General features: G+C 44.5%; 1 protein-coding gene across 9 annotated transcripts in view; it reads right to left on the bottom strand.

Moving 5' to 3' along the window:
* Positions 1-1,721: 1,721 nt before the first annotated feature.
* ZMAT4 (zinc finger matrin-type 4) overlaps positions 1,722-13,841 on the bottom strand; it is a 172,891-nt gene continuing 160,771 nt past the window's right edge. For 6 of the 9 annotated variants that reach the window (XR_013225872.1, XR_013225874.1, XR_013225875.1 and 3 more), the window contains 2 exons: positions 3,844-4,084; positions 1,722-2,177 (listed from right to left, as the gene is read on the bottom strand). Coding sequence is in view for 2 of the 9 variants with exons in the window: in XM_077305922.1 (XP_077162037.1) it covers positions 2,162-2,177 (16 nt within the window). In the remaining 7 variants the exon portion in view is untranslated. The remainder of the gene's footprint in view (positions 2,178-3,843; positions 4,085-13,841) is intronic. The other 3 variants (XM_077305923.1, XM_077305922.1, XR_013225873.1) reach the window with 2 other exon arrangements.

A 13,841-nucleotide genomic window follows, 5' to 3' on the forward strand; every position in this document is an offset into this window, starting at 1 on the left:
GAATCATAGTGTTGGGGGCAACAGTGTTGCTCTAGTTCAGGGCCAGCCCTTCTGGGTTGCACCAGAAGTTACATCATCATGCAGTGACAACGATTCTAGCGTCTCCTGCCACAGTAAGGACCCACCTCCATCTCTAGCCAGTTGCCAGGCAACTCTTGGAGGGGGAGTTAGTGTAGATCATGTTGTACATCTTGACTCCATTTTCTCTTTGGCCTGAGAAGCAGAAGGGTGCTGCTTCTCCTCAGCTCTCATTTTCCCTCAAAGACGCACCTTCTGAAGTCAGCATTCAGCAAATCTGAGGAGTTACAATCAGTTTATTTTCCTGGGATGGTGCTGATAGAAGCAGGAGGGATTTTGGCAGGAAGCACTGTTTCTAACTTTTATGTTATCTTCCCGGTGCCAGAGACAATCAAATGGTCTTTAAAAATGTGTCCAGGACATTTTAAACACCTTGTTGTAGTCATTTAAACGCATGGTTTAAAATCTGGGACCTTATTTTCTCGTTGGAGACTCTGCTTCTGAATGTTATCTGATTTTAAAGAACTGCTTACATTTTCCCCCAGGTTATGGGCTACAGAAAAACACAATCCAAAATTCTTCTCTCTCCCAGAAATCTGGTAAGTATATAGAAAATCCCATATATATGGACCAGGAGCATGGATATCAGGACAAAATGTGCCTCTGTTCCTTGGTAAATCTCGGGAAAAATAGATGCCATAATTACAGATCATTGGAGCTCACTGCACACAACCTGCCAACTCGTGAACATCCCAAAGAAAATTAGGTTTCTCCCCTTGACCTCAATCTCTGCCTCTAATTACAACTTGCTCCAAGATTAATGTAAAGCCAAACAAACCAAAATGAGTACATATTTTAAGATTTGCATTGAGTTAAAATACATCTGTTTCCAATTGCTTCAATATATGGGTGGCCAGGATTATTTCCTAACCAGAATCTTGTCCTGAATCTTTGAGTACTGATTGAGCTGGAAGAGTTTTAAGAACATTAATCTATTTATTTAGACTTTATACCTTTCTTTTATCCCCACTATGGATCATGGCATTATTTGCCCCCTCTTCCATTTGTCTTCCTCACAACATCCCTATGAGGCAGGTTAGGCTTAGAAAGAAAAAAACTGTCCAAAAGTCACCCAAGCTTCCATGGCAGATTGGGAGCTAGCGGGGGAAGGGTAGAGACAACAAAAATTACAAGAGAAACTCCCAATGATGGTCAGGGAGGAGAGGCAGGATCAGCTTAAGATTGCAAGAGCTGCTGCCTTCAGGAGGAGGAACAAGATGAAGCAAGCAGGTGTGGAGGGCCACTGTCCAGGGATCTGTGAATAACTCATTCTACTTTCACAATTGGTCCAACAAGTTATGCAGGTTCTGTACTGTTTCAAAAACCTGCACAGCCAGTTTCACTAGAGGTAGCAGTGTAATAAGAGAAATGTGTGTCCATATCATGAGAAACAATGCTTCTGTCTAAATTCTTCTAAGAATTATTTTCTCTTGCCTTTCTGACCTGTATTTGAAATCCATAGTTTGACAAAGTTGAAGATGCCCTTTAGCTTGCAGGAATTTCATGTATGCCTAACTTTTCCTTCCCTACCACCATTAATGCAAGAAAAAAAGGGACAAAGTCATCATCATCCATCACTCAAAAGATGGAAATTATTTTATCATCCCTTGTTATGTGGATGAGAAAAACCATGCAGAATAAGGTGAAGATAATATGTTTATTTCTTGCTGAAGACGGGTTACTTACATCACAATCATGGATAATTTAATAGGATCTTATACTCTCTGAAGAAATCTAAGAATAAATATGGAAAAAGAAAAAAAATTATTCCAGTGGTATCTGAAAATTAACCTAAAAGTTTTGTTTTGTATCTTACAGTTTTAAACATACTCTTGATTTTAGGTTGAATATATAGAATCTACTTCCAAAGGATTAAAAAAAAATCCATCTGAATCTTGTTACTCACCACAAAATAAAAATAAAAGTAAAATCCATTCATAGTCCAAAAGCAAAGATTAGCTTTACATTTATGATGCCACTCAGTAAGTGCTCATTGTCCAAAAAGCATCATGTCTGTAGGCAAAGGACTCTTCTGCAAAGAAGAAATCTGCGCTGGGTACACTGACTTGGAGATCGGGACCCTCTACTGGTTCTTCAGGCTGCAAAAGTAAAGAGGAAAAATGAAAGAAAAGAGAGCATAGGAACATTTTAAGGAGCCATATGTTTGCAGGAGATGAGAGAGGAGGGTCTGGAATTCAGCCTACCATCTTTCTCCTGGTAGCTCTAGCCTTCCATCCATTAATTGCCAGTCTAGGAATCCCTTCTTCTATCATAAAACTCAAGAAAGTTTCTAGAGGGCTTCCAGGAGGTCTCCAATTCAAACACTATCTAGACCTCAATCAACTCAGGACCCAACTAAGGGATAAATTGTTTTAAGAGTTCACTTTATGTTTGTCAGCTAGACATTCAGGGCTGAAACATAAATTCCCAGGCAAGCAAGAGCCCAATTCAGATTGGGTCCATGGTGCATAAGGAGAGGGGGTTTAAGCCCTTCATTTCTTTCTTGATCAGAAATGGCCCTGGGGAGCTGCTTCTGGCCCTTTTGATGAAGCATAGGCACACGGATAGGGTACCCAGCAACAAAAACAGTGCTTTCCAGGGATACTACACATTGAGAAAACAGCTGGGAGGGGGGCACAATCTTCCCCCCCCCCCAGCTGGTGTCATGGTCCCAACCAGAACTGGGCTGCTGAACACTTGAGAGTTAAGTTTCAAGAAGGAACTCCCAGCATGCATCTAGACAACAGTAGTCAGGGCAGACCTGCAAACAACATGTTCTGTAGCTAGGTCCTCTGCTTCAACAAAGTCATTGCATATTGTGCCTCCCACCGTACAGAGGAGTATCAAGTATTGCTTAAGGACAATTGAACTGCTGTTTGAAATGCTGTTCTAGTCCTATGTAATTGTTGCATGTCCCCATGAATGCTGTTAAAGATGTAACTTAAAAAGCACAATGTAAATTTATAAGCTGCAATCATGACATAAAGGCATTGGATGCTTTTCCCCCCCTTTTTTTGCTTCAAGGATTTCTTGATTCTGATTCTTTTTTGTTCTGTAGTTTTGCACTGACTTGATTCCACTCCTTTAGTTCAGGTATGCAAAATTCAACAATCGATTCTGGAACTAGTTGCACGCTTTGTTCAGATTTGCTGCAATTTCTGCTATTATCTGTACATTTGAATATTTCCTTGCCACTATATTACAGAAACAAATATGCACATTGATAAAACACTGCACAAAACCACATTCTGATGATGCACACATAGGTAAAAGTTGACATGTTAAAAGATCTTCAGTCATGCACAGAATCACCACCAGAATGCCTTTTGGCAGGGTTTTACCAACAAGTACATGTGCACTGGTGATTTAGAGGGAAAGCAGGGAAAATAGGGAGGAAAAAGAGGAACAGAAAGGCATGCGAAACAGTATATGCACAGTCCTCTGTACAAACTATGTGTTTTTTAAAAAACCCATAGTTGTTTCCCAAGGAATTATTTCCATTCTAGAAAGAAGACTGAGTAATTTAAAACACTAAAATGCCTATTGAGACCTGATTTTCACCTTTATGTGGTCTCTTATGGGCATCCTGTTCCCATAAATTCCACTCTGATAGTATTTTCTAAACTCGAGAGAGGAGGCAATAATTATGGCAGTCATTAAACTTTGGCAACAGGAATCAGAAAGAGAATTCAGAGGGGAAGGAGGGGAAGGTGGCATAGTTCCATCTTATATCAAATGCCAGACCATCTGTGATCTGGTTCTCACCTGAAATGGTTCCAGGTGAGACCCCTAAGAAGCATCAAGGCCCTGGTATGTGATGATGACATCACTGTGATGCCTTGACAGCACACTGGAACTCCTCTCTGCCCTCTTGGATAGGTTACTTGGCAGCAATGGCAAGAAGGACTCCATAGGAGGACCTCTGGCTGCAGATGGATCTCAGGGTCTGGATGCTGCCGCATCAACAAAGGCTGAATTCCAATAGATTCCTGTTGCCATGGGGATGCTGCACAAACAGAAAGGATGCTCAAGGAATAGATTCCGGTGACTCCAGAACATTTCCAAAGCAGATGAATGTACATGTGTGTTCATCATCAATGATGAATCTTGTTTATGTAGGAAATACTTGGTACATATACTAACCCCGTTCCACCCACCAACCCCATATCCATGGTACTCTGGACAGCTCCTTACTATGCCCCAACACCATGATTTGTTCTTAAAAGACAAAGCATATGTTTGCACACACAAACTTTCCAGTGTAAAAGTTCTTTGTCAAAATTGGGTTGTAACTCTACATTTTGTACAATTTAAAGAGATGCAGAAAACAATGAGTAATAAGACTTTCTCAAGTGCTTTCCTTAAAAAAGAAAACACTTAGCTCACAAACCATTCAATTATTTTCAAAGCACTTAGGCATCTCAAGATATCTATTTTCCCCTTCCACCAAAAAAACATCTTCAGTCTCTCAATGATGGAAATATTACGTACTCCCTTTTTAGAGGCACTGCAATTATTCAGATTCTTCCCAGTAGCACTGCAGCAATGACAAATTTAAATGCCTTTAAATCCCATCTAGCTTTTATAATTATTCATGTGCTAAGAGTTATTATCACACTACAGACCTCTTTTTCATATATTAGTCAGCTCCCTGCATGACACAGAAAACACACAGAATATACATATGCTACTAAGAAAAGATGCAGCCATTCGTGACATCAAAAAAAAAAATCCTTATTCAACTGGATTCAGATATGCTTTACTGATCTGACATGGAACAAAATTTCACCGAGTTTAATAGAAATCTAACCAGGGAGAGAAACTAGATCATCTTGGCAGAAATCATATTTGATTATTTTTGTGGATTATTCCTGCTTGGACAAACGTGGCAAAGGAAAACATTTCCTCCCTGCAACAGAGGTAAAAGGTAAAGGTATCCCCTGTGCAAGCACTGGGTCATGTCTGACCCTTGGGGTGACGCCCTCTAGCGTTTTCATGGCAGACTCAATACAGGGTGGTTTGCCAGTGCCTTCCCCAGTCATTACCATTTTACCCCCCAGCAAGCTGGGCACTCATTTTACCGACCTCGGAAGGATGGAAGGCTGAGTCAACTTTGAGCCGGCTACTGGGATTGAACTCCCAGCCTCCTGGTCAGAGCTTCAGACAGCATGTCGGCTGCCTTACCACCCTGCACCTCAAGTGGCTCTAGCACAACAAAGGTATGAGAAGCCTAATGAAGATATCCCTTTGAATGCTGCACAAGCCTATTTTGGAGCAACTGAGCTGAGTCCTGATGATGCATTCTGGAATGGAGAAGGATGAGCAACAGAGGGCTCTTGAGGTGACACGGCGGAGTCGCTCTTGCAGTGCTGCGAAACTCATGCAAAAAAATCAGCCCACCAACTTTAGATTCTGGGCCAATCTTAGCCACGTTACCTGTTTCCAATACCAAAGTGCCACTAGAAAAAAAGAAAACAATTGCACAAATACACACTCACTGGCCTGAGGAATGCACAGCACGTTACTCTTTCTTTTCTCTGCGAGGCAGTAGAGTGGCTGAAGGTGTTGGACTACGCTCACAAACAGCCAGGTACAAAGCCCTGTTATGCCCCAAAATGTATTGGGTAACCTTTGGCTGATCACACACACTCAGCCTCATAGGGTTGTTTTTAGTGTAAAATGGAAGAGGGGAGACTTAAACGTGCCACTCTGATCTCCTTGTCAGCAAGGGGGGGGGGGGGTAAAAATGTAGCAAATAAAAACTTTCTGCTTGCTAAATGCTGGTGTTTTTAGGAGATTTGCCAGCACAGCCATGGTTTTAGGAGTGAGTAAACCTGCCTTGTTTTGTTTTGAAACATTTCTGCATTTTAACACTGTCGACCCCCTTGTATCATCTCCGTGTGCAGTATGATTTCATAACGTTTGCCAGCTACCATAAGGGCAGAACAGGCTTCAGCGTTCCATGTCAGCTGAAGGGTCCATTTCAAACACTGGCATTGGGCTGTGTCAGGTACCTCCCCCACCCCCCGGCCTCTGGAAGCCTCCGCCAGCTGCTGAACTTTTCCTTAACTTCCCCTACAGATTTTATGAACTCCCCCAGGCTCTGGCTGGCTCACAGCCCAGCCTTCTGATTGACTGGGAGCCTTCTAAAAGCCATCTAACTTCTGTCCAGCAAGCAGCACTGACTGATCACAATCTGCCTGACCTGTCCATCTAAGCCCAGGTCCCAACCGCTCCCATATAGAGATTTACCCTGTGGCCCTGACTGATTCCACTGGTCTGTCCCTTCCCACTTCGGTGCATGTGTGGGGAGGGGCGGGGGAGAGGCAAAGGAATTCCAAGAGAAAGAAACAAAACTAACAAGATTTCTCAGAGAGATTGCAAGGCTCGTGGCCATCTGGGAGCGAGAAAAAATACTCCTGTCACAGCAGCAGTGGCAAGGGCGAATCGACAGTCATGGCATACAGACACCTGTTCTTACCCCTCACTCCTGGCATCGCCCCCAACCCAACTGCTGCACTACTCCCATCAACAGCAGGCAGACCGTGAGCGTGCCAGGGACACCCCAAATACCTTTTCTTTGCATTCTGTAGTGAGCAGCACGGTGATGCTACGGTGCAGCTCAGCAGCTCAGCAGGGAAAGGAACAGGCAAGCCCTCCAAAGAACAGGGCTGGGAGATGACACAGCATGGCAGTGAGGTGCCCCCCTGCATTTTGAAAGTGGGATTTAGCTCTGCTCCCTGCTTAGCAGCGGCAATCAAGGAAGTGTTCCTACACTCAATCCACGGATTCCCCTTTCAGCTCCTCTGTGATGCGGAGACTTCCTTTTTTCATGCTGGGAAAATACTAACATGGGAAAGCAGCTCATGCTGTGTCCTTACACCAATCTGCAAAAAAACCTTTTAATGTACAGCCATGCTATGCTATGCTGTGGGGACTTGTCAGCGTCTCATGAAGAAGAGGTTCAGAAACTAACCCCCCCCCCCCAGTCAGCCATTGTCAAACTCTTATGAGCAGAGACCAGGGGCCATTCCGCACCTGTTAAAAAAAGTGAAATCCTTACCGTTTGTAAACGCCATTTTTTGGGTGTTTTGCATGATGTTGTGAACATCCAGCGTAACATCTGCAAACTGGCTGCTACATCCTCCATTTTATAGCGCTCGCAGGGAAATCCACAAAACTGGATTACCCCTGCGAAGTAATGCTAGCAGGATGAGAGCAGCCAGCAAGTCACTCACACAAGACACGTGCGTTACAAAAGTGGCTGGAGGAGCGAGATTTCCAGTTCCAATGACCACCCTTGAGCCCACCTCCCTTTCTCTTCACCCAGAATGGGGATGAATAGGCGCACAATCGTCCAGGCAGAGCAAAAAATAAGCTATTCCCCACCAGTTTGCCCAGTAAGTATGCCTGTTCCCCACCAAAAAAACAAAACAAAACAAATTCCCCCCTCCAATGTTTTAAAAAGCATTAAGGCTCCAGATTTCAAGAGGGATTACAATGAAAGGAGCCCAATGCATCTATTAATTAATGCATATGCATTAAAACGAAGAGGTTAAAAAAAAATAGCGGACTTCGCAGTCCCTTTAAAAAGCGAGGAAGGGGATTTGCTGCCTGTCTTGATTGACAGGCGGAAGAGAGGAATGTGTCTAGCGTGTTCCCTTTGTACACCATTTCAAAGAGCCGTCAAAATGTCAGGAAGCAGTTGAGGAATTCCAGGCGGCACATTTTTATACAGTGTTACACCATTGTGCTGGGGTAAGGCTTTTTTTTCTGTGCGGAATGGCCCCAGGACTGCCCCCTACTACGATCCTCAGATTATATCATTTATTTACGTTATGTCCGCCTTTCTTGCTGAGATTCAAGGCAGATTAGTCGTAATTAGAACATGAGAGGCTGTTTTGATCAGCAAAACAATGCAAGCAAGGACGAGTTAAACCGCACACCCATGTATGTGGCGCCAATCTGAATTAAGACCCCATGCAGTGGCTATTTCAAGTTTGAAACAGCTGGGTAGGCTCCTGAACGGATCTCCTAGATTCTCATCTAACTAGGAGACTGATTATCTCCTGTAGAGCAAAACTTTAAAAAGAAGACCACACAGGGACAGAAGTGATACTGGATGAACCACCCATGAAGATCCTTGAAAATTAAGCAGCTTAGGAAATATAAGAAGAGGACGCCAATGCGGGATGTGGTCTTGGATTATTAGTCCGACGTTTCTAATCCATACTTGTCAGCCTTTACTGGATTTGTTTGTAAACCAAAGATAAGTTAAAAAAAAAAAGGAACCATAATCACAGGTGGGGAGGGGGGGGAATGACATTTCCCCCCCAGCATGATAGATATAATATTTTGATTAGCTCAGATCTCAGGATGACAAAGCAGCTTATGTTAATAAATACCAGCTCCAATTAAGCATCTGTGCTCATAGTCTAAATAAAACCAACCGCTACTGTGCATTATGTCACCCCAGTCCCCATTAAGTCATTCAGGCTTCAGCTGGAGAAGTCACAATTACTGGATGATCTGCCAAGTGAAAGAATATCCCACATTTTCTGATGATCTTAAAGGCATATGTTCTCCCACAGTTTCATGGGAGTTGTCAGGTGGTAGCGCTACATATCAACATTTTTGGACCACCTTGGAACATTTTGCTACTGTGATGAGCCAAGAAATGCCCTCCCTGTTTATTCTCCCTCTGGTTTCTACTCTTAATACTTCACAGCTTTGCTTCTCCTTTGATGATTTTTTTTTGGTACTATTTTTGAGTTCTCCTGTTTTTGCAAAAGATTAGGCCTGCCAGGAATCATGTAGGATATGTGACGATGTCCAGGGCACCAGGTAGCCAATCAAATGTGACCATGTCTAAACTGAGATAGGGAAACATTCCCCATCACACAATCAACTGTTCTCTGCTGGCCAGATCAAGAGAATCACTCTCAGGGTCAGAATACACAATACGTGGGACATAGATCAGTTCATGGGTGCCCAACCCACACTGTGGTCACACATTTGATGAGGGAAACGCAGCTTCAGAGTAGAACATTTTTTTAGTCCAGTGGCACCTTTAAGACCAACAAAGTTTTATTCAAGGTGTGAGCTTCTGTGTACTCATGCCTTGAATAAATCTTTTTGTTGGTCTTAAAGGTGCTGCTGGTCTCAACATTTGTTCTGCTGCTTCAGACCAACACAGCTGCCTATTTGAATCATATTCAGAGTGTTCTTTATCTCTGTTTGATTCAGTAACACTGGTGAGGGAGGCATCAGGCTTCCCTCCCATGCCTTCTGTTTACCCTTCCTCTGGGTCTATTGGTGAAAACCACGCAGGAGAGAAGCCCCCACTGGCTCAGCAAGGGGCGATATTCCTGTCTGCGGCAGTTACATTCAGCGCAATGTGGAAAGACAGAGGAGCTTTGGCCCAGCTGTCTTTGCAGTGGGAACATCTCCCTGCTTCACTTTATACACTTCTGTATATTTTTCATTCCTGCCTATGAACGTTCAGGCACAGGGCAGCACAGAAATATTGTGCATGCCCCCACTCCAGCTCAGCTATTACTGATGCATTATGATGGTTTAAGTTCATCATTTGCTTTCCCACTGCTTTTGAATCTGAGCTACACTCATCTTATTTGCATTTGTTTGAATTGCTTTAATCTAAAGTGCTGGGGGGAGGAATCTATTTTTGTTGCTGTTTTTGGTTTCTAAATCACTGTCAGTGTCCTAGGTACTCGTTCTGCATTTATTTATTCATGTATTTGATCTGCCACTTGCCCCAAGCTAAGTGAAGTTGTTGTTGTTGGGGGCGGAGGAGTTATGGTCTCTCTTAGTTTAAGGTGCAGAATGGCTTGCAGGGAAACAGCTTTCATCAACTGAAAGACAGTGGACTGTTTTTTTGGGTTTTTTTTAAGGCCAGTTCATTGTCAAAAACAGTAAAGGCAATGACACCCCCCCCCCCATTTTTGCTTTGAGGGGCATAGTCTTGCCTGGGTTAAGGCAGGCACTTCTAACTTACACTCATCACAACAGCGAAGCTTCCAGGATTACACAACTCTGTTAGCAGCAAACAGCCAGTTTGGTGTAGTGGCTAGAGCAGGGGTAGTCAAACTGCGGCCCTCCAGATGTCCATGGACTACAATTCCCAGGAGCCCCCTGCCAGCATTCGCTGGCAGGGGGCTCCTGGGAATTGTAGTCCATGGACATCTGGAGGGCCGCAGTTTGACTACCCCTGGGCTAGAGGGGTGTACTAGTAGCACAGAGATTTGAACCCAAGTCCAATTTCTGCTAATGGGTTCCCAGGGCCATACTGCAAGAGGCTTTTAAAAAACAAATTGGGTCCAGGTTCTGTTTGTCCTGACCCAACTCGCCTTCCTCACACCAGCTGCGTGGAAAGTCCATTATTCTGTGAGTACCCAATTTGGTTTGGAGAACAGTGAAGGGGAAGGAAAGGTTCTTGCCTTCCTCTTTGCCATTTTCTGTAACTAAAACTTGTGGCGCAGGGTGGTAAGGCAGCTGACATGCTGTCTGAAGCTCTGACCATGAGGCTGGGAGTTCGATCCCAGCAGCCGGCTCAAAATTGACTCAGCCTTCCACCCGAGGTCGGTAAAATGAGTACCCAGCTTGCTGGGGGTGTAAAATGGTAATGACTGGGGAAGGGAATGGCAAACCACCCTGTATTGAGTCTGCCAAGAAAACACTAGAGGGCGTCACTCCAAGGGTTAAACATGACTCGGTGCTACCTTAACCAAAATGGCCTCAGGGAAGAATTCCACACCCCCCCCCCCGGCAGCTGCACATGCACAGAGGGGGCAAATAACTACCACTGGGACCATTTCAACTTGAGCAAACGGTTCAGGGGGGAAGGGAGGAGCATGTTCTGCCCATGCTGGTGCTTGAAATGATTGTACCATGTGGCAGCTGGAAAAGTAGCTCCTGGCTGTAAAAAAGATTTTCTGTAGTTTGGCTGACTTCAGGCCACTTGCTGACCTACTTACAAGGTTACTGCAGAGATAAACTAGGAAGGGAAAATAAGGAGCATGGGCAGTGTCAGGCAGTGGGCTAAGGAACCAATATTTGAGCACCACAGAGCAAAGCTTCTGTCTGGTTTTTCATGGCCTGTCTGTCAGGTCACCCCAAGCTGATGTAAAGGGTTGAGAAGGATGTTCATGAATATTGTCCTGAACGCCAATGAAAAGGGAAGTTGCATACACTTATTTATGATTTTTAAAAATTTTTACAATGTACATCCTGCTTTCCAGAATATTATCACAATCCATAAAAATCACAAGGAGAATTGAAAAGCATGGTGAACTGTAAAAGTCTTTTGGCCCTTCTAAAAGGATAAATGAAAAATTGTTCTCAACTCCATAGGAAGGGGGTCTCCTAGAACAGGAGCTGCCAGAAGGACCCCCCCCAGCCCCCATTCTCAGCTGGAGGTTCAGTGGAGTTCTGTTCTTCTGGCCCTGCTCCGAGAAGTAGGTGCACATGGGGTGGGGTGGTCCTTCACTGACTTAAGCCATGAAGGACTTTCATGGTTAAAAAGCAACATGGGCCAGCGTCTGAAAGTTACGGCTATCGTTTCAACCTTCCCCCCAGGAGAAATGTTTCCGCTGCCTCCCACAGGACGGACATAGCAATGAGGGGTTTTCTGGGCCGGGGGGGGGGAGCTGACAGCATGGATTCAGCACGCCATCTGCAGCCCCTGGGCCACAAGTTGCGCAGTCATGTTTTAGGCACTTGTTTTATGCCTGTCCTTTTTAACAGGAAGTGCTTTTCTAATTGATTGTAATGTTTTCTGATGTGCAAATTGCATCAGTTGTTGCATAATTCATGATTCAATCCTTTGGGGAGGAAAAAAAAAAGACGGAGTAAGGAAACCTGACACCGACTGCTATGTGCTTTCCTTGCAACCCAGCCATCTCCCAACTGCAGAGTGTAGCCTGGAGCTCCTTGTTTCCAACCATCAGTGAAAGACTAGCCCCTGGTTCTGAGGGATCAGCTCAACATCAGAATGGCAGCCAGCTAGCCAAGGGGCCATGAGCAAGAAGGAGGGGGGGGGCAATTCTTTCCCCAAGGATCTCAAGGGCAGCATGCATCATTATTGCTTCCCCCTTTTATCCTCACCCCTTGGTGCAGGGGACGCCACTGGCCCAACATCACCCATGGCAATACGGGGATCTCAAACAACTAAAACTAAACGATTATAAGTTGAGTTCCTATGTTCATGCAAGCCACCCCAGAGGCTCCCATATGGTGCTTGTCTTAGTTCCTTCCCATGCCTCAAGATAGTTCTGAGGCCTCTGAACTTAAAAAGACCCAGTAAGTTCATTAGGCTAAGTACCATCTCAGTCCAGTTCAAATCCTGGAGTTCCTGATAGTTCCTTTTGCATGCTTCAACACTTTTTTCCGGTGCTGTGAGCTCACTCAGTTGCTGGGCCAGACCTATAGTCACACCACAAGGATCAACGTTGTGTTCGGAAGAAATCTTGTCAATGAAGACCGCAGCCCCCGAGCCAAAACGGCAAGACCGTTCTACTCCATCACCACTGCTGTGTGGCCATACAGCTGACATTTACCACCCCTTAAAACAGCAATCATGCAGCTGCAAGGACACGTGAAGGTCAATCTGAGACACTTTGGTGCCAGAGGAGAAAAAGCAAAAGCAAACGCAAATGGAGTAGAAATAATAATGGACATTTTGCTGCCCTTAAATGGTGCCCAAGGGTAACTGCCTGATTCCATTTAGGGGCAGGGCTGGCTCTGAGCTATGTTCTGTTCTGTTTCAAGTGGATTTCACTCTCTCTCTCTCTGCCTGAGAGACACCACCGTGACTAGGACAAGGCACATGGCTTTGTCACATTCTGTCTGCCACTAAAAATAAAGGCTAAGGTTGACATGTGATTTCCTTCAATTGTTTTGGAGCTGGCATGACCCCATTAGGGGAGCTCCACATAACTCTCGCTGTCCATTTTCCACAGGTCCCCATGGAAACTAGCCAGCTCGGAAGGGCTGCGATCAGCACAAACAACACACTCAACAAATTGCCCGGTTTCTCCAAGCCAAGCCTGGTGTCTCACTTAGCGCAATCGCTTGTGTGTCTTTGTGCATGCAGAGTGCATACAGGAAAAACAACAACCCTGGTTTCAGAAGAAAGACTGGTCAGACAATGATTTAATCACTCCTGCCTGCCAACGATGTCAGGTTTTTTTATCCTTCCACTCCATCAAAGATGCTATATGGTCCGTACACATTATAACGTGTAATATGCCTGGACTGTGGCCAGTTTGACACAAGTTTATCTCAGGAAGAGGAGAAGCAGGTGGATTCAACATTAGAAAATCTTGGCAATTCTTAAATAAATTAGACCCAATCTGCCAAAAACTGAACAAGAAGGGAATCTGGAATGGATTCAGAAGTTTAGTGGCTCTTGAATGAAGTCAGCACTAAGCCTTGGAATGGCCCAGACGTTATCATGCTAGGCTTCATCTCCCAGACTCTCTCTGGATCAGACCCATCCAGAATCTATCAGAACTGGCTAGGTCAGGTCAGAATACGAACTAATCAAGACAGCAGAATGCCTCCACTACTTTCATCTACCTACAGGGTAGGAAGTTCCTATGGAACTGTTCGCTCAGTCTGTGATGGTAAGCCAAGAAGTTGACTAAACATGAAAAGTTTGGGTCTCCAGAGGTCAGGGAGCAGTGAGGAGGCAAAGATTCTGTAAAACCAGCATTGTACAGCACTATGAAGTCACTTCAGGTTTC

This window comes from Paroedura picta, chromosome 12, assembly GCF_049243985.1.
Source record: "Paroedura picta isolate Pp20150507F chromosome 12, Ppicta_v3.0, whole genome shotgun sequence".
NCBI classification, from domain to species: Eukaryota; Metazoa; Chordata; class Lepidosauria; order Squamata; family Gekkonidae; genus Paroedura; species Paroedura picta.